Source organism: Pseudomyrmex gracilis, unplaced genomic scaffold, assembly GCF_002006095.1.
Source record: "Pseudomyrmex gracilis isolate BER0280 unplaced genomic scaffold, ASM200609v1 scaffold_197, whole genome shotgun sequence".
NCBI classification, from domain to species: Eukaryota; Metazoa; Arthropoda; class Insecta; order Hymenoptera; family Formicidae; genus Pseudomyrmex; species Pseudomyrmex gracilis.
In genome coordinates this window covers 253,036-275,321 of record NW_018020781.1, presented here as the reverse complement: position 1 = coordinate 275,321, position 22,286 = coordinate 253,036, and the positions used below count along the sequence as shown (strand labels likewise).

The following is a 22,286-nucleotide window of genomic DNA, read 5'->3' as shown; positions in this document are numbered from 1 at the left end:
AGATCTTGCTCGGTTTCTGCAGCCAATCTGCTGTCAGATTTTGTGAGCAAGATCTGCTCGATTTTTGGCACCAATTTGTAGACTTAATCAATAATAACAACTTCTGTATCAGATTTGTAGCCTTTTTGTTGACAACAGGTGATAGTAGACACTTGCATGATCTACTTTTGACAGACTTGGCTATCTGGGTAATTTTGCAAAAAACTCTGACTTTATTTTCGCTCACTAAAAAGAAGCATTCTTCTCACTGTGCAGCGTAAGGGGAGCGTAAGGACAGCCTAGTCTTTTTTTTCTCGCGGATATTTAATTTATTAGGTAATTAGTGCGATCTTATATAACGAACGCAGCTTATATGCTGTTTATGTATAGGTGCACATACTATTTTATTAGCTCCTCCCATTTCACCGCAACGGCGCGTCCGTGCGAAAGATTAGGCTGTCTTTACGCTCTCCTTACGCTGGATGCACGCTTATTAGCGAATCTTTATTAATTCATATCTCGTTAATTATTGCGAATCTTGCAAAGTGATATAGAACTTTTTGTCTTAGAATAACCCCTTCTATCGAGCGGTTCTATCTTCTACTTACGAGCGGTGAGACGGCAATTATGGGACACCCTGTATATATGTATATAAATATATACACAGAGTGTCTCATAATTACCGTCTCACCGCTCGTAAGTAGATAGAAAGGGTTATTCTAAGACAAAAAGTTCTATACCACTTTGCAAGATTCGCAATAATTAACGAAATATTAATTAATAAAGATTCGCTAAACAGCATTCATCGTAAAAACAGTCCAGTCTGTCGCGCCGTAGCGACGGAATACAATAGCGCGGATAGCGCGCTGCCCGAACGCAGCCTATATGCTGTCTATATATGCACATATTATTTTATTAGTTCCTCCCATTCCGTTGCTACGGCGCGATAGACTGGGCTGTTCTTACGCTGGATGCACGCTGATTAACGGATCTTTGTTAATTAATATTTCGTTAATTATTGCGAATCTTGCAAAGTGGTATAAAACTTTTTGTCTTAGAATAACCCCTTCTATCTACCTACGAGCGGTTAGATGGCAATTATAGGACATCCTGTATACAACGGCAAGATATCACGCGTAGCGAAGGTGGACGTGATTTATTCGATTCTCTCTACACATTTAAGATTTTTTGTTATAGTTTAATTAATATTATAGAGTGTCTGTCTTTTTTTCTCTGTTCTGTAGGTACTTTTTTTCAAGAAATAAACTACGAAATATTTCTCTTGGACATTACGACCAACTGAAAAAGAAAAAGAACAAGATCATATATAAAAATTTAATAAAAAAACTGTTGAAGTTTAATATGCAATGTGTACAAAAAAACTGTTAAAGTTTCATGCGTGTATATATACATATATATTTATACAAAAAATGATTCAGAACAACCCTTTATTCTTGAAAATACATATTTTTGACTAAATTCTAAAACAATTTTTTATTTAACAAAATTTTGTCTAAAGCTTACTTTTTGAGTTATTAATAAAAATAGGTGACTTACCACAAGTCGAATACAAGAGGTAGACAGGAGTGGCGCAACTCACCGTCAGACGCGGGCGATTACGTGTGATGCCTGACTCAATCAGCTGATCGTTACACACTGTTTCTGTATCTGTCTCTGTCTCTTTCTTTCTTTTTCTTTTACTTATTTATTTATTTATTTGTAATTTGTATCACTTAATCTGTGCATCACATAAATCACTATCAATCACGGTGAGTTGCGCCGCCCGTGCCTATCTCTTCTATCCGACTCGTAGTAAGTCACCTATTTTTATTAATCATTCAAAAAGTAAGCTTCAGACAAAATTTTGTCAAATAAAAAGTTGTTCTAGAATTTAGTTAGGAATATGTATTTTCAAGGATAAAGAGTTGTTCTGAATCACCCTGTATATACAACGGCAAGATATCACGCGTAGCGAAGATGGACGTGATTTATTCGATTCTACACATTTAAGATTTTTTGTTTTGACAGACACTCTATAATAATTAATAAAAATATAACAAAAAATCTTAAATGTGTATTGTAGAATCAAATAAATTATGTCCATCTTCGCTACCCGGTAAAAAATTTTTCATATATACTTATACACAAATTAAAATAATTATATCTAATTATGCAAATTTATATGCCGAATATGTCNATACAATTTTATACACGGAGAATTTCTTTTTTTAAGANAATGGCTTCAGAGATATTTTATATCAAATTACAAAATAACTATTAGTATCATGTTAGATACAAAAAAATTATATAAAACTAATTTTTACTATATTTTTAAACAATTTTTGATATATAATTATATATATACTTATACAAAAATTAAAATAATTATATCTAATTATGAAAATTTATATATATACCAAATATGTCCATACAATTTTATACATGAAAAATTTTTTACTGGGTACGCATGATATTGTAGGATTTATTTTACTTGTTACAAATGAAAATACAGATTTATAAATTATCAGTTATAGATTATAGTCTTAGTAAGGCCTTGTCCTCAGGATAACGCGCGTGCCACGAGGATCTCCTCGGTTCGGTGGCTATTCAGTTGTCGACAGCTGAGACGAGACTGCTCTCACCGTCGACCGTTCGACAGTCGAGAGAAACCGAATATTTAAGACGCGTGAGATTCACGAAAACAACACGTGAAAATCATCGTCACGAATACATACCGCTAAATCCGTCAAGGACTAATAATACATTACAAACCTAAACCATTGCCTACAATATCTTGTCGTTTCTCGAGTCTTGACCGTCAAAAAACATCTTGGCCATTGAATTACACGCATAGTTTATACATTGCATATTAAAATTTAACATTTATTAAATTTTCATTTTCTTTCTTTTTCCCAATAAAATTACGGAACACAGAAAGTAATAGTAGTAATTAAAAACTAACGAATCTTAAATGTGTATCGAATAAATCACTTCTATTTTCTTGAAACTCATTTTTCAGGATCTTTGACAGCAAGCGTTCTCTGGGACAAATCGATACCAGCCGAGGGCGCGATGTCACACGAATAGACCGAGCGTTAATGCTTGCATCGACATGAGCGATGTTAATCCTTTCGCCATAACGAGAGCGACTATAGTCGCTCTCCACAAGACGCTTTGTACAGTCGCGGTCACTGAATCGTTTTGTGGACGCGGGGGGCTAGAGGTAAAAAGGACGGTATTTCTTAGCAGTAAGTACTGCCAACGGGCGCCGTATTAACTAACTGTAGTAACGCTAATCTCGATGAATTGACCAATTACATTAGTCGATTGATTATTGTGACAAAAGTGAATAATCAATTCCGCGAGATCTGCGAACTGCGACTCGTGCTTGCGTCTTGTGCAGAATGGTTCTTACGCGCAATGCGGTGGCCAATCAATGAGACGCAAACGCAGGTCGCAAATCTCGCGGAATTGACCATTCACGTTTGTCACATTAATCAATCGACTAACGTAATTGATCAATACATTGAGATTTGCTACAGTTAGTACGACGCCCGTTGGCAATACTTACTGCTAAGGAATACTGTCCCTCTTACTCTTAGCCCCCCGCGTCCATGAAACGATTCAATGACCACGACTGTATAGAAGAGTGCACCATATCGTTCCGCTCTAGGAAAAATATTTCTCGGAAATTTCTCCTCCGGCTGTCCCTACTACCGCGCGCCGTTTTCCTTCAATCTCGGGTCGCTGGCGGAGATCGAAAGAGTACGGCGTGCGGTAGTAGAAACAGCCAGAAAAGAAATTTCAATAGAAAAACTTTCCTTGGAGCGGAACGATACGGACTCCTCTATACATACGACTGGAGATTATAGCTCGCTACAAGACCCGTATGTTTACATTGAATTTGCAGTTTCGATCTTCGTTAAGAAAATATAACTTTGTCCATTTTGTTTACGTTCTGAGTTTACATTTACGCATACAATGTCGCAGAATATGTTTGCTTTATCTCACTTTGTCTCGATATGTCTTTCACTTGATAAATATGTTTTTTTTTTTTTTTTTTTTCAAACGATGATAAGCGTATTCTGTCACAATCAGTCGTAAGTCTGATGTGTCAGAGGATAGAGACAAAACGTATACTAAGTAATATAAATAACTATATAAGATATAGGAAACATATATCAATACAAAAAATTGTAATTTTTCTAATTGTGATATATATTTTATAAATTTTATTTCTTCCATAAAATGATTAAAACCAACAAAAATTAAAGTAATAAAACAAAATGACAGAAGAAAAAGCAACCAAAAGACAATTAAAAATATATATATAGTTAAGAAAAAACATAGTTAAAAAGAACATAGTTAAAAAAAATAATTTAAACAAATTACCAAAAATTCTTAAAAAACTTTTGTATAAAAGATTTTTTGATATCTCGAATGGGTTTTGAGATATCAATAACAAAAGAAGCATTAAAAACTACTTATTTCCAAAAATTGTTTTAAATAATTTTTTTTATATGAATGACATATACAGGGTGTCCCATAATTACCGTCTAACCGCTCGTAGGTAGATAGAAGGGGGTTATTCTAAGACAAAAAGTTTTTTATACCACTTTGCAAGATTCGCAATAATTAACAAAATATTAATTAATAAAGATCCGCTAATCAGCGTCCATTCAGCGTAAGGATAGCCCAGTCTGTCGCGCCGTAGCGACGGAATACAATAGCGCAGATAGCGCGCTGCCCGAACGCAGCCTATATGCTGTTTACGTATGCACATGTTATTCTATTAGTTCCTTCCATTTCGTCGCTACGGCGCGACACCCTGTATATACAGGGTGTCCATGAAATTTTGACACAGCCGAAGTATGGAGATAGAGTGAATGAAACTGAATCGAAAAGTTATTTGCCATTTTGCGAAATTTGCAATAGTTATTGAGATATGGATTAATAAATATGAACCAATGAGCACGTGGAAAGCGATGGTCCTAACCATATATGTAATACTTCTATATTGCTAGTCGCGTATCTTCGCAATAAGAGGCACGAGGCCCGAGAAAGAGAGACGCACGAAGTCCAAATATGGGCATAGATAGTCGAGCGTCATCATGCACAGGCGCGTTTACTAAGCGAGTGCGAGCGAGACAAAGCATTGGAAAGTGAGAGGACGCGAAGAAAGAACGTGAGAAAGAGAAATGCCCAAGCGTGCTTGAATGTTCACCGCATGCGCACAAAGCAGCTGGACCTTGCGCGAGAGAGAGGCTACTATATTGTCAGCACCGTACCGTTTGGGCTTCAGGTCGGCACCGTACTAGCAATATAGAAGTATTACATATATGGTTCTAACTCTGTAGGCGTGTATGATTGTCAGTATAAGATTAATGGCATACATCTGGCACATACATCTGTATTCAGCGGTTCGTAGCGAAGCGAGCAGCGCTCGAGGGGAGGTGAGAAGCCTCTGCTCTCCGCGATCAGCTGATCGACGCGATGTAATGAACAATAGTAAACAGGGAGAGAGGAGAAAGAAAAAGGGTAAATGAAAGTATTGAGATAGAGGAATGGAAGGAGTATTTCATGAGACTGTTGGGAAGGGTGGAAAGGAGGGTAGTAAGAGGAAGAGAAGGAAGAGGATCGGAGAAGGAAGAGGAGAAGGACATTGAGAGAGAAGAGATAAAGAAGGCGATAGGTAAACTAAGAGATAGAAAAACGAGTGGAGTGGACGGGATTCCGGGAGAAGTCTGGAAATACGGAGGGGAGAGGATAGAGAGCTGGGTGGAAGGATTATGCAACCAGGTGTGGAAGGGGGAATGGTGGCCGGAGGATTGGAAGGAGGGGATCATTGTGCCTATAGTAAAGAAAGGAGAGGGGCAGAGAGTGGAGAATTACAGAGGGGTAACCCTGATGACGTCAATATACAAAATGTATGTGTCAGTTCTGGCGGAAAGAGTTCGGGAGGATTTGGAGGAGAAAGGGATAATTCCGCACAACCAGACGGGATTCAGGAAAGGGAACAATAGACAACATTTACGCATTGAACTACCTAATAAACAGACAGATAGGAAAGAAAGAAGGAAAGCTGGTAGCCTTGTTCGTTGACCTGAAGGCAGCGTTCGACTCGGTGGATAGAGAGGTATTAGTGGGAGCAATGAGAGAAAGAGGGTTGAGGAAGGGGTTGGTGAGGAGAGTAGAGCAGATATTTAGAGAGACGAAGTGCAGAGTGAAAGTGGGAGGAAAGGAAGGAGATTGTTTCTGAACGGCGAGAAGGGTGAGGCAGGGATCCCCTCTCAGCCCCTTGCTCTTCAATATTTTGATAGCGGACTTGGAGGAAGAAATGAGAAAAGTGAGATGGGATGGAGTGGTGTTAGAGGGGAAAAGGGTATACTCGCTAACATACGCGGATGACATGGTGCTATTAGCGGAAGAAGAGGAGGAAATGAGGAGTATGTTGGAAAGGTTGGAGACGTATCTTAATAGGAAGAGAGTGGAATTGAATGTGGAAAAGACTAAAGTGATGAGATTCAGGAAAGGAGGAGGGAGAGAAAAGAAGAGAGAGTGGAGATGGAAGGGAAAGAGAATCGAGGAGGTCAAAGAGTTCAGATACCTGGAATATGTGTTGAGAAAAAATGGGAAGCAGGAGGCGCAGGTGAGGGATAGAGGAAGAAAAGCGGCAGCTGTGTTGGGACAGGTATGGGGTATAGGGAAGCGAAAACTTGGGAAGGATTAAGGAAGAAGGTTGTGGCTCTTTGACAGGTTGATCTGGACGGTGATGGGATATGGAGTGGAGATCTGGGGGTGGAAGAAGAGGGAAGTACTGGAAAGAAAGGAGGAAAGGTATCTGAGGTGGTTGCTGGGAGTCGAGAAAAGAACGCCAGGGTATATGGTAAGAGAAGAGCTTCAAAGGGAGAAATTATGTATAAGAGCGGGGAGGAGAGCGTGGAAATACAAAAGGAGATTAAGAGAGGGAAAAGGTAGTGATATTGCGAGGATTTGCTGGGAGGAGATGAGAGATAGGGCAAAAAAGGGAAGTGGTATATCGGAGGGGGAGAAGGAAAGGTTGGAGTTTTTTTAAAGAAAAGGAATAGGAATGGAGGAGATGGAAAGGAATATAGAGGAAGTAGAGAAAGGAGAAGTGTGGAGTGGTGAATAGGAAAAAAGAGAAAGGAAGAGACAGGCGGAGAAGAGGTGGGAGAGAATAGAGGAATTAAAGTACAATAGGTGGTATAGAGTGGTAAAAGGAGAGGGAGTATCAGGTTATTTGAAGAGGGGGTGGAATGAGAGGAGATGGACGAGAGTAGTAAGGTTCAGGCTTGGAAATGAGGTGGGGGAGAGGAAGTACTGGGAAGGAGAGGAGGACAAGTTGTGCAGGTTATGTGGAGGAGAGGTGGAAACTTGGGAGCATGTCTGGGAGAGGTGTAGGCGTTGGAGAGACAAGGAGGAGAGCTGGCAGGAGAGAGTGAGGTAGGTTTTGGGGGAGAACGGTGAGGGGGAGGATGAAGGAGCTGGAAAAAGAGAAAAAGGAGAGATTGGAAGGGGAAAGTTAGGATAAGTAGGGGGTGAGGGTTGGAGTAGCTGCGGGGGGAGGTGAAAGGGAGAGGGGGGGTTTGACGGAGAGAGAGAGAATGAGAGTGTATGGATGGTCAGGAATGGATGAAAGAGAAGTATGGAGGTGAAGAAGGGAGACATGTAGAAAAGGCGAGAGGAAGCGAAAGCCCGAAGGGGGGAGCGTGTGTGTGTGTGGGCCGGGATGAGAAGATGGTGTGACTATTCACGCGGTCTCGCCATCCCGGTAGGGTAAATTAAGTTAGATGTAAGTAGCGATGAGGAAAGTGATTTGTATGAAGTTGTATAATAGAGGTTTGGTTTTGTAAAAGTTTTGGGTACGTTCCTTTAAAAAACGTCTTGTAAACCCGGTTATCTGGGACGCAATAAATGTTTACTACTACTATTAAACATATTTTAAGATTTAATTTGTTTATTGCTACATAAGTAAGAACAAAAAATATTTTTTAATTATACTTTATAATCTTGCAAATTGTACAACAAATCATACAACAATTGTATAACAAAATCGTATAACAAAAAAACAAATACTTCCACCAATGCAATGATATGTATGTAGACGAATATTGCGTCGTCAAGAAAAATCAAACTTTATAATGTAATTTTCATACAACCATGTACCAACCAAGCAGAAAACTACTAAAAATAAAGATTCCTTTGAATATTTGATGCATCCAGTATAATCTGTAATACATGATTTGTTCTTAAGATGACTTGAACATATAGTTTAGTTTAAGAACAAACCTTAAGTCACATTACCTTTTACGTTTAATACGAGCACTTTCCAAAGTGCTATCATTCTGTTTTAGGAGATCCAAACGTACGCTTTTGCAAAAATTGTGAAAATAAGTTTCCCAATCAAAGTTTTTCATATTAAAGTCAAACAATTGTTGATCTTGCGTACTTAAGCGATTCCACATCATCTGAACATTGCGGTTACTACAAATCCAGTCGTTAAGGGTAAAAGGACTGAGAATTTTCATCACTGTATGGGTTTTTTGATATACTTTTAACATTCTGAAAAACATAAAGAAATACAATTTTGATAGAAACTTATATTCATGATAGGAAATACAAAAAAAAGAGTAACAGATTTATGTTGTTTTACAATACCTTGGTCGATGACCTGTGACTATTCCTAATATATTTAATAATATTGCCGGAAGTAAATGGCAAAACAAAATATAAATTTGATATATAATTTTTTGCGATATTAAAAAAGTCATCGGTTCCCATAGTATATCATTCGAGGGATATACAGTACTTGATGTTGTTATACTGTTAAAAAACTTACGCCACTTGATGCCATCAGCAGATATAATACAGTTATAAATTTTTAATTTAAAATTGTTTTTGCATTCCCTACAAATAAATATTTCAATACTATGGCTACTACCCAGTTCGGTTATTACTAGCAGTAGGTACTGAAAAATTTATAGTATACGTAACGTAACTCTATAGATTTTCAGTACTGCCAGTAATAACTGAACAGAGCCTATGTGTTTCAATATTAATTGGATTGTTTAAGAATATTACAAAATTGTGTGTCACTAACATCAAATTGATATCATATTTATTAAGTACAACTGCTTGTGAGAACTCAAATATACAAGAAAGAAGAGTCGATATGAGCAAACAACCAGGATGTTCGTGGTAAATATGTTTATTAAAATATTTTGCCAACGTTTTGATCTAATCTTCGGATCTCTTTTTGGTAAATGTTTACAATAAGGGAGACTCCTCCGATTGGCTTCCCGTTTTGATACATTGTAAATATGACCTTCCTGAGTACGTTTCTAAAAGTTTTATCTGTCGCTCATTGTTTATAAAAAAGTTATGAACCAAAAAAGTTTGATGACTAAACTATCGTTTTTCGACACCGTGTACATTTTTTGTGTGTTGTAAACATGTAGGCAGGGGGGGGGCTTCGCCCCTCCCTCGTGCTCCCCCGTCGGAAAAAAATAGAAAACGACTTCTGATTAAGTGTCGCTAAAAATCACGTATATGTTATCATGAAGCGACATGTAATCGAAAGTCGTTTCCTATTTTTCCCCGAGGGGGAAGCAGGGGAGAGGGGCGAAGCCCCTCCACCTGCGGGGGGCGCAGCCCCTCCTGCCTACACGCTTACAACAAAGAAATGAAAACAAATCGTCAATCAATCTAGTATCAAAAATCAATTCTAGTATCAAAATTATACATTCGGGACGAATACGAACGCAGAAATGAAAACAAAACAGAAAGTTTCGGGATATGCTACATATCCACACATTGTTGGCAACATGAACATTACTCATTTCCTTCTGAAATGTACACGGTGTCGAAAAACGATAGTTTATTGATGAAACTTTTTTGGTTTATAACTTTTTTATAAACAATGAGCGATGAAATGACGGATAAAACTTTTAGAAACGTACTCAGGACGGTCATATTTACAATGTATCAAAACGAGAAGCCGATCGAAGGGGTCTCCCCTATTGTAAACATTTACCCTCTTTTTTAATAACAATCTTAATGTAATTATAAACAGAAATACAAAAAATTTTAATGTCTAAATGCAAAGATAACAACTTGTAATTTCTCCTAACAAATAGGAATTGAACGCGCGCGTATCTGCATGCAATCTATTACTAGAATCAGTGTATGGTTTGTAGTGCTTGGTGGTTAACAAATCGAGTTTCAATAAAAATAATAAGTCAACAAAATAAAACCGTTAAACCAAACACAACAATAACAAACACACTAATACGTAAATTCTACGGGTATCTTACATTTATATAGATTTCTACGCACAAAACTACAAGGTATAAACAAGCTGAGGTTAAAAAACAAGAAAACAACCAGATAACGGTTATTTCGATTTATAGATTTCTAAAAAGAAAAATACAGTTTCAACTTGTCCGTGTCTGACATAACATTGATAAAGTTATTTTGTAATTATATATGAATCATATCTCAGAGATGGGTCTTTTAAAATAAGATGATTTTTTGTCTAAAATTAAAGTATCTTTCCATTTAAAGTTATGATCGGTATCAATACAATGTTAAGTGACGACCGAAACATTATCAATATTACGATTCAACTGATTTTTATATTCTGTTACTCTAATCTTGAGTTTCTCATTATTTGATGTACATAGGACGCATCGCAGTCGCTAAATTCCAATTTATATATCACATTGTTTTAGAAGAAACTTTGTTAGCTTATAATAATCTTAACAAATTTTAAGCAAGTACATTAAAAACCTGATAGAATCTGATCAGCAAAAATTGTGGTATATAAATTGAAATGTAATGACTAAAAATATGTACGCGTCTAAAAACAGAATTTTCTCTTACATTTTATTTATCTGTTATAACACATTTTCTTTATTCTTCACGACGTCGAAATCTATAAACTCACTATTTTCATACTTTTCTTTTCATTCCCTATTCTTCTACGTTTTGGCAAAAGTTTTTAACAAAACGATACTAAGAAAGCACAAAGTACATCTTGACTAGCGTAGAAATGTTTGTAAGAATTAAGACGATAGAATTACTTAAACAAGACGATAGAAATATGTAAACTAAGAATTACTATCCGTGAGAATAAAGGAAATTGTGAAAATACTGGACGTGAACGTAAAGAGAATTTGTTGTATACCTAAAGTGATTATGAACGTCCCATGCACTTGCAATTAAAGCATTAACGGTAATATCAACGGGCACTATTTGTGCTCGTGCGTTGCTATTACACAACACAACTCTCATGATACCGGATTGAATAAATAATGAAAATAGCATAAGTCCTCCATAGGAGTTGGTCCATCCGGCAAATGGTTCGTCAGCGGTAGGTGCGACTGCAAAGTAGTACTTTTTTCCATTTAGTTGGTTTACCATCAGGAGAAAGATTTGTTTAATATATATTTGATTAGTAGATTTTTTACCTATAGAAGGTCGAAATATCCCGAGTGGTACATTTTCGCTTTTTTTAAAGAGAAGCGTTTCAGCAACGGCTTTCGAGAACGTATAACTGTTTGTGTATTGTGTTTCAGCAATAAATCTGTATAAAATAGTAATTATATATTTTCCGTACGTATTTAACTTTTCAGTGCCAGATATGGGTTTCCCAGACCCACCCAAAAGTTTTAAACCGGTGTCTCTACTAGATATTAGTTTAGCGCGACATCTGAAAGTTATGAAAAAAATCTTTAGGGCCTTAGATATTAGTAAAGGTCGTTGACAACGTCATTTGTTTAAGAGGATACTGACTATAGAGATCTATAAATTGACGTTTTAGAAACGTAAATTTCGGTAATTTTTAATACTGCTACTCACAAAGTGCTTCTACAGAAGCAAATAAATATAAAAAACTACATAGTGCTTTTAAAAATGAGTATATACTGCTTTTTTTTTCTTCACAAAGATAGCATATGATCAAGAGACACGGTAGTGCTTTGCGCCAAATTCAAGCACAACGAAGTGGCACTCGAATTGCGCAAGGCGCATCGTGTCTCTTATACGCGAAATTCAGTTAATAAAAGAGAGCGGAGATTTTCATAGAGCAATATTTCAGTAACGACTGAACTGATCAATTTCGTTTTAGTCTAAATCGATTCAGAATAAAACATTTTTTAAAAAGTATTGTTGTATTTTTTCGGTTTGTGACTTTTGAACGAAGATAATGGAAGATAAACGAAACTGTGTGTGAAATTTACATTCAGAAACGTTATTATGGTCGTCGTCGTGCGACCAAATTGTATGGATGTTTGTATGCCTGCTACCAAATAGCATACATGTACGAGCGCGTTGAAAGAAGAAAAAAGGAAGAAAGACAGGAAGTGTGAGAGAACAAAAGAGAATCAAAAGGTACGGGTAGTGGTTCGCGTTATTCGTGCCGGCAACACCTCCGATATAACTTTTCTTAATAAACTGTTTTGAAACTTGGCGCAAAATAACTACAAACTATATACTTTAAATTTATGAAGTAGAAAATTAATTCAGGAAACGAATAAACAAATTTTGCAGAAAAATAACCTATACTATCATCACGAGAGTCGCTTTTTCGTGTCAACTACACATTCCAATTATAATATGGGTCTCATTAGATTCTTTTTTGTTGTACTTGTTGCGCTGTGAAAGTGTAAATATAATTTATTGTGCGGTTTTGTAAGTACTTATTATTCAATTTTTCAGTTTATTTTATTTGATATTGTGACTACAAACTTTCAATCTTCACGAGGTATGGACATCTACCAATTAACATCTTTAAAACTCTTTGTTTAATTTACTTTTATATTTTGCGACTGATGAAGACATCTGTGTATGTCGAAACATTTCGCATCTTATGTATTGAGTTTGCTAAATGAATATATTTTACCTCGATTTACTTTGCTCGTAATTTGACCTGTTTTAATTTATTATTATTTAGTTTTAAACAACGAGCGATTTCTCTATTGTTAGTGTAAATATATGTACATAAGAGAAATAAGTCTACATATATGAATACATAGTGAGGTTATATAGAAGAGGAAAGGATGTGTAGAATATATGCGGAGTCGAAATAGAGGATATAATACACGTATTGAAGAAATATGAGAAAACTAGAAAAGAAATATCAGAAGAAATATCAGAAAAAGAGTAAGAGAAGACGGGAAAAGCTGGGAGGTAATGAGGAGAATAGATGGAATAAGGAAAGAAAAGAAAAAAGAAAAGGAAAGAAAAGAAAGAGATGGAGGGACAGGAGAGAAGGAAAATAAAAGAAGGATAAGACTAAGGAAGAATACCAAAAAAATAGTAAAGAAACAGTGATAAATAAAGTGATAAACAGAGTGGCATTAACTGTAATGACAATATGAGCTGTAAGTGATGAGTAAAGGTAAAAGCAATATTAGGGATAGTAATAGTAGTAAAATATGTATTAGCTAGTTAGATGTGTTAAAATGTTAAAAAATGTTTAAAATGTTACGTAAGTTATATTATGTCAAAAATGTTAAGTTATATTGTGTCAAAGATGTCAAAAATATAAAATAACCGGAAGCTACCCAAAGCCGAAAGGCACGGATTAAGTTCAATAAATAAAAAATAAATAGTGAGGTTATAGAAGGAAACTTTATAAAACAAAATTTATGTTGAATTTTACATTCCAAAAAAAGAGTGCAAACTCTTAGTACAATTTATGGTAAATATACAGAATAGGGGAGCTCCCTCCGATTGGCTTCTCGTTCTCATATATTGTAAATATGATTTTCCTGAGTACGTTTTTAAAAGTTGAAGCTGATCGGAGGGGTCTCCCCTATTCTGTATATTTATCCAATTTATTTTTTTCTAATAATTAGTGATAAATAGAGATTACTCTCAGGCTTTATAAGTCTTTTAAACTAATAATATATGAATATAAGAACATAAAGAGCCGTTCGCAGGATGTTGTGCGTAAATGTGCTTAAATATAATAGGTCAAATATATTGGGTCCTTCATATATATGTGATGCAAATCCAGCATCCTATATATAGAGGAAAAAAATTATTTCAAAGTATATATGTGTATACATATATATATATTTAAGCACATTTATGCACAACATCCTGCGAACGGCTCTTCATGTCCTTATATTCATATATTATTTTTTTCTGTAGAAGCATTTTTGATTTGATGCAGTAAATAGGAAACTAGAAGAAAATTAAAAACATCGGTTTAAAGGGCTCTATACTCCTGGAGGTATCCAGTATCTTCTAAGATGATGCTAAATCGTTCTGTTTTATCAACGGAATACATTATTTTAGTAGATCTAATTTTATTATTTACTGTATTAAATCAAAAACGCTTTAACAAAAGTAAAGAACGTAAAAACACAAATCTCGTTGTAACACTTTGACCACTGAAAAGAACCAAAAGTTACACTTTCTTACTATCACTTGATCATATTTTTCTATTTTTAAACAATTTCTATACTTCATCGTATAAATATGCAGACACTAGGCCGAGAAGCGGATGACATAAAAGAATATAATGGAAAGAATTAAGGAAATGGCAATAACAAGATAACACCAGATGTTCGGGTGCAATTCTTTTATAATTCTAAGATTTTAAAAAAATTTTAACAAACGTTTTGATCTACTATGGGATCTTCTTTAGTATTTTGTATGCTTATAATAGTTTTTATATGCTTATAATAAAAACTTACAAAAAATAATGATCTATTCAAGATCATGAAGAATATGGATAAGAAAGATACGCTACATAGATATTCAGTATGAGAAAAAGAGAGGTGGAAATGGCAGTTAGGTAGTCGTCAGTATTACGTAACAGGACGCAAACTGTCCACCCGCTTCGAATATAACGAACAGACTGATAGTCAGACTGATAGTCCGTTACATTCGAAGCGGTGAACATCTGGTGTTATCTTGTTATTGCCATTTCCTTAATTCTTTTTATTTAAATATTCAACAAGCTGAAAACATATAATATAATGGAACTTTCAGAATGTGATTTTATTGTCTAGTTTACGAGATTAGTTAGATCTCCTAATGAAGCACGGGTAGTAGGAAAGATACGCACACAAGCAGACAGTCATGTACACAGCGCGTCATTGAATCGCGGAATAGGCGCGGGATCGGTGGGCAAGCGGGGCGGTTGCTCGCCAACAAGCGCCGTACGAATCGTGCGGCCCGCTTGCCCTCCGATCCCCGATTCCGCGATTCAGTGACGCGCTGTGTACGTATGCATATCCTCTCCACTATCAAACGGGCGAACCGAACGAGAGACAAGAAAAGAGATATACGTCTATCCTTGTATAGAGGGCACCACCTACTGAACAGCATAGCAGCAAAGCAGCTGTTAAGGTAGTTATTGAGATTTTCAGTCTATTTACAATCTTATTCATATTTGGAATATACATTTTTAAGTAAGCAATCTATCATATTGTTCAATCTCAAAAAGCTCAGCCGTACCAAAAAAAAGATATAAGGCTTTGAAGTTCAGCTTTTTAACACACAAAGCCTATCCTTGAGCCTCTAGCGGGTAACGTTTTCAATGTAATATAATAAACTGTATTTACAATCCTTCTAAAAAACTAGGAGCATACAGATAATTTTATTACGGATCTATTGTGTTTGTTTCAAGTGTGTCAACGGTTTTGTTTAATATTAATTCGAATAAGAAGTTGCTCATTTTTTAAATTTAGCAGACGACAAAGNGATAAGTTTATACATGTGTATGTGTACACATATATGCTGAACTCTGTGTGTGCGTGTCAGTGATGCTCAATTTTTTCTTTACTTTCTACACTTACTTGTTGGTACGCCACAAGTACAAGTGGATGAGCTCCACTGAGGCTCAATAACTACCTTAAGCCGGTGGTTCAGCATCCTTTTAATAGCTTTGCGAAGTTTGATTTTGAAGTTTGAGAGAAAAGAGTTCCAAGCCTGGACAAGATGTTGGCATTTCGAAAAGTATTGTATTTTTTCATAATTTTGTCAAAATATATGTACATTTATAGCGATTTATTAGGTCATGGCGCGCAAAACCGTTTTAAACGTTTCTTTAAACCTACTAGCGATTTTTTCAATTTGTTTTGTTTATCAATGCAGAGTCGTTTAAACTTTCTATTAAAAAAAGAATATGTTCAAATATTGATTTATTGCTAAAATATTGTATGTCAACGTTAGGTGCTAGAAAAATCCATTCTTCAAAAAACGTCTCGGAAGACTCATTGTAAAAATGTTTTTACAATTTCTAGACGACTTTTATCCCAGAAAGTACAAACAATTTTCTACAAAACTGCGTTGGAATTTTGTAAAAATCTTACTTACAAAAATAATTAGGATTTTTTAAACAAAAAGCCTTTTTTGAAAAAAATTGTCAGGTGTTTCTTTAAACGCTTATATCTTCAAAACTACTACTAAAGATTTTTTTAATTTGGTTTTTTATCGATGCAAAATCGTTCAAATTATCGATTAAAAACAAAAAAGAAATCAAAAAAATATTTTTTTGCGAGGATATTCGAACTTAAAGTCGCGCGGGTCTCGCAGACTTAGTCTGGATAACTCGTAGGTCATTTTTGATTTCTGGCACTGAAAGGTTAAAAAACACACATAGTTACATATAGAACTCCAGTAATTGTTTTATTTTTGAGCGCATGAGACTGTGTTTGAAAATTTGAAATTATTTGTTTATCTTGTTAGTTAGCGCTCAACTAGCAAGAGACAAAAGATATGTATTTTTTATATCTTAGACTCTTAGATTGGAATAAGCGCACCTCTACGGGATGCGTAGTCACTCAAGAATATTGGAAAATCCTTGACTATATAAATATAGATTGCTAGTAGCTAAACTTCACGCTGGTAAAACACTGTATTTAACATATATGCAACTTAGGCCCCGCCCCGATGAGCAAAAAGCGGGACTTTCAAATTATCGAAATGTATTAAGATTATATTTAACGCAGAAATCTTTGAATCAAAGGTAGAAATAAAACACTGTTTAAATAAAAGATAATGATAAAGCACAAACAAGATTAAACATATATAAAAATGTTAAAATGGTTATAAATACAATATTTACTTATACACTTTATTTATTTACATTACACTTTACTGTCTCTTTAAAAAACGGTTTTTGTACAAGTATGCTTAATAAAATCATCATGCTGTTTCAGAGAAAGAAGTTTACCTATATAATTTAATTTTACCTTTAAATATTTTAATATGATTTTACCAGCTCATACTTATGATCTTCTAAAATATTTAATTATAAAATATGTGCGTCAAAATTTTTTAAAATTGTATGTAACTTTAAATTTTTTTAATCCTCACTATTATTTGTTTAGTTATATTTTTAGATGTTAATTTATTTTTTAATCATTATTTTTCATCATGTTTGGTCTTATATCTGGTTGATTTACAACTTTCTACATAACAATATATTATTATTATTATTTTACTACTTTTGTATAAAAATCTATTATAAACAATACGTGAAATATGTCACAAAAATGAGAAAACACAATGAATACGGTATAACTCTTCTCTCTCTATTAATTCTTACGTTGACCGTTGGTCATCTATAGCGCTATAGCGCGACACATCATGGATTCTGACGTGAACTTGGCTACTGCCAGCCCATATTTTTATAGTCAAAGGGACAATTAATTCAATCGAACCTCCCACAACGTATACAGTCGAGACCGACGAGCCTCCCAAAACGTATACCTCCCCTATTCCCTCACTCTTTACCTCACGCATGCGCAAAGACTTACTTGATATAAATTCATCTGGCGCTAGCGCAGTTTCGAATGTAATCATACTTAGTGGTGAGAAAAGCGACGGAGGGGAAAATATACGTTTTGAGAGTGGATTTGTACACGTTTTGGGAGGCATATACGTTTTGGGAGTTTACGTTTTGGGAAGTTCGACTGTAATAGAAGAAATTATTGGTCTATTTATAAAAAAAGAAATCAAAATTAGAATGCTCGAGATTACTGAAGTTTTATTGTATATACGATTATTATAATTATTGAGTAAAAAATTAAGATGTTTTATTGCTTTAGGAGAATACTGAATACCGACTATAGAGACCTGTAAATCGACGTTTTAGAAATCTAAATTTTTTTAATTTTTAATTATTTTTACTGCATTACATGAAAAGTGCTTCTACAGAAACAAATAAATATAAGAAACTACATAGTGCTTTTGAATATAAATATATAATGCTCTTTTAAACGTTTTTTCGCTATGATAGCATATGATAACCTATACTGTCAACACGAGAATCGCTTTTTCTCGTTAACTACACGTTTTAACTATAATCTGAATGTTTCATAATATTCTTTTATATTGTACGTTTGTATGAAGCAGGGTCAAAGTATATATGTAAGGCTTAAAAATAATTCTACAATATGAAAATATGGTTGGGTTATAATAAGAAACTGTAAGTAAAACATTTATTCTCATTTCCGACACTTTAATAGGACTTCATACAAATCTTAGCATAATTTAATTGCTTCTAGAGAAGCATTTTTCATTTGATGTAATAAATAGGGAGAAATTTCGATTCTTCGAAATGTCGGTTTACAGGTCTCTAGCGTCGGTATCCAGTATCTAACAATAAGAAGCACATGAATATAAATAAAATAAGAATACATACTGAGATATTTTTTCATTGAATTCCTTTCTAGATAAATTACGTAACAATTTGATCAGATAATCAGGATCAATCGGACATGGATAGAAACGTTCATCAATATTTTTCAAATGACTGTTTGAATACAAGGTAGATGTATATAAAAATGCCTGTAAAATAATCGTCGATGTTTAATAGACTTTCAAAAAAACAATAAAAAAGTATAAAGTATTTTATAATATAATATCTGTACTATGTACAATATTAAAACTTTTATTTTATTAATTTACAAATAACATTTAAATATAATAAAGTATGTTGTAGAAAATATTTGTAAAAGAAGCTTGCACCTGTAACTTTGGCATATGTTTTACAAGCGTTAAAAGTTTCTTGATACTATAAACATTCAATGTAATAAGTTGATGTATTTCTTCATCAAAACGTACTATCCCCGCCACATGAAAGACTATAGATACCTACAATATAGAAGATTATTGACGTTATTATATATATAAATAATGTAATATAAATCTCATGTGCTTACTTCACGCATTAATATGTTCCTGTCATGTTCAGACAATCCTAAGTTTTCGTTATAAAGATCACCGGAAATTGGCACAACTTTATGTCGAAAATTTTGAACTTCTCTCTTTACTCGATCAAATAACTAGTACAGAAATATTAAATAATTCAATTGTACATTGGTACACATTTCAGAGGAGTGCACCATATCATTCCGCGCCAGGAGAAGTATTTCTCAGAAATTTCTTCTCCGGCTGCTCTTACTACCGCGCGTCGTTTTCCTTCGATCTCGGACTGCTGGCAGAGATCGAAAGAGAAGACGGCGCGCGGTAGTGGGGGAGAAATTTCCGAGAAATACTTCCCTTGGCGCAGAACGATATGGTGCACTCCTCTCTATATACTAATGCCGTTGGTATAAATAAGCATGTATACTCAACTCACCCTGTTTTCAAATAATTCGTTCAGTCTGCTTTCGATACTTTGTTCTTTCTTTGGACGTATTAAAATATAAATTTTGCAAATATCAGTAAAACTTCTCAGTAATTTTTCAAGTAAGACTATTCCGATAAATCCAGTAGCTCCTACATATAAAATAAAATAATATTACAATAAATCCAGAAAATAGTGATTTCCGAAACACGTCTGGAAAGTATCTATTTAAAAAAAAAGTCATCGAAGTTTTCACGTGAAAAAATATATAAACATACCTGTAATAAAAATAGTTTGACCAGCATAAAATTGTTGTAATTCAGTTTGTTGAGTTTTCATGTATTCACTTCTAGTTATATCCATAATAATTATACTAAATAATTATATGGTATTACAAAAATGCGGCAATAAAAATTTTTTATATAGAATTCCTAACACGTTGACTGCCAACTACGAGTTAGTCGGATTTGGAATAGAAGTTTATCAAATAGTTATCTCATATTTGATATTCTGTTTGTTGCTTTCAGCAAGTCTTCCTGTAATATATGCAATGCAAAAAATTATGTTGGGCATCTGTATAAGATTCGTATGATAATGTATTGGCATCAAAAGTCGAAAGCTGTACTTTTTATTATACATTTTTTTCTTAATTATATGTTTCGTGCTCGTTGTATATTTAAATAAAAAGATAGGGAGAAAGCTATAACTACAGTTACATCTGATGTTCGAGTAAAATTCTTCTTTAATCCGAGGATTTAAAAAAAAGATACAAACGTTTCGATCCACTATGAAATCTTCTTTAGTGTTTCTACATAAAAAAAAATTACAATAAATGCATAATCTATTTGCGATAATGAAGAATATGGATACAGAAAAGATATACGCTACAAACATAATGAAAAGCGAATCTAAATTTTAATTTTTTTAAAACAGAAATAAAAAAAATGTTTAGTTTGCCAAAAGTAAGCCAAATTGTTTCTTTATTTAAAAAAATCACTGTCGATATATACGAATAAAAAAAAAATTGCTTTTTCAGGTTTTTGTCCCGAAAAGTAAGTCCTTCGTACAAGTCAATAGATATTACATGATAAAATGTTTATATTTTGTTTTTAAATATGTATACATCTCCGTTTAATTACAAAAAAATTACTACCGCAACAATGTTTGCGAATAAAAACAAATCTTTCTGACTTCCTTCGGTTTTGTTCCGAAAAATAACAATCTTATTATGTATAGGATAAAGGTGCCTATTATGAGATATCTTTTTTTAAAGACTTACAATTTATTAAATATGTAATCTTAACTCTCTCTTAGTTAGTTTTATGTCAAACTTATGGGAAATATGTTCAAGTTTTATTGACAAAAATGAGCAATTGATAATAGTTATATTTTTTTTTATGTGAATTTTTGTCATCAAAAGTGCCGATTTTGCTAATTCAAGAAAAAAGATTTCTACTATGAAACACAAGGAGTTACTTTCCTATAGGAATCTTAGCACCAACAAAACTATCGTCATTCTTAACGTATCGCTCAATAGTATGTTTTGGGACACTGAATTGTTTAAATGCTTTTGAATATCTCATTTCTTTGCTTCTTACTGTCTTAACAGCCTCTAATAAACTGTAAGATTACGATTGCTCTTCTTTGCCTCAATCTAAAAATATGAGAGTACTAAAACCTTATTAGTACTAAATAATACACCAAATAAAGAACTTTACAGTTCCTAATATAAAGTATCTGATATTAAGAGCGGCTGCATGTCTCATATTAGGGAAATAAAATTGTAGAAAGTTTAAGTTTATACCGACAAAATATGTAATAAATTGATAAGACTACATAATAAAACACTTATACATATAGTACACATTTACTGTACTATATAAGTACAGTGTACACATGCACTATAAGTGATTTAACCTGTGGTAGTGAAAAAGATATATAATAATCGAAGTATAATTTGTAATAGCTGTGCGTCAGTGTTTTGTTTACCTACAGATATATATCAACGTGTTCGTCTTTATAGACGACGGTTTCTTTCTTCTTTCTTTTCGAATAGAAAATTTTACGGTGAAATAATAATAGAATAGAAAATCTTTCACGGTGTTTAAGTAAATTTCAAAACCTCCAATCAAGAATCTATTCTGTCGTACCAGACTAAATATAGACGCGCAGCTAAGACTAATTTGCGGTGAGTTTCTAATTTGTTAAATTAATTTAAACAACATTTTAACAATGTTTAATTGTGGTGTCACCGGCAAACCACTTAAAAAATTTTTGACATTATAATTAGATATCTACCCAACAAACAATTTGATTGTGGGATGTTGTAGATTTGTCAAAAATCGCCGGCGGAATTTAAGGACGTTCTCCGAATTATTGATTTTCTTAGGATTTTCTTTAAATTTGCGATATACATAGTTTATAATCTTATTTATACGTAGCCTTTTTGGATAATAAGGGTAGCAATGTTAAATTCCAAAATATGGAAGATTTATATTTCAATGTTTAACATAGATTTCCTATGCTGAGCCTTTGTAAAGTGGGATTTTTTTAAATTACTGACGACAATTTTCTTAGGATTTTTTTAAAAAACAAGTATGTGGTAGTGGAGAGTCTAATTAAAATACGATTTTGAATAATATGGCAAGCAACCTTTTTTTCAAACTGTAGCTTTTTTTTTTGTTTTTTTTTTTTT

At 33.9% G+C, this 22,286-nt stretch overlaps 1 protein-coding gene across 2 annotated transcripts; it reads right to left on the bottom strand.

Moving 5' to 3' along the window:
- Positions 1 to 8,083: 8,083 nt before the first annotated feature.
- Positions 8,084 to 19,946, bottom strand: LOC109858299 (putative fatty acyl-CoA reductase CG5065). 2 transcript variants are annotated; one of them, XM_020435402.1, is made up of 10 exons: positions 19,870 to 19,946; positions 19,604 to 19,743; positions 19,185 to 19,307; positions 18,991 to 19,116; positions 18,665 to 18,810; positions 11,469 to 11,584; positions 11,186 to 11,381; positions 8,659 to 8,907; positions 8,305 to 8,562; positions 8,084 to 8,229 (listed from the first exon to the last, which is right to left on the bottom strand). In XM_020435402.1, the coding sequence occupies exons 1-10, from the start codon at positions 19,928 to 19,930 to the stop codon at positions 8,151 to 8,153; spliced, it is 1,494 nt and encodes a 497-aa protein (XP_020290991.1). In that variant the 5' UTR covers positions 19,931 to 19,946; the 3' UTR covers positions 8,084 to 8,150. The 2 variants fall into 2 exon arrangements, with proteins under 2 accessions (XP_020290991.1, XP_020290992.1); XM_020435403.1 differs by lacking the exon at positions 8,659 to 8,907.
- Between the last annotated feature and the right edge of the window lie 2,340 nt (positions 19,947 to 22,286).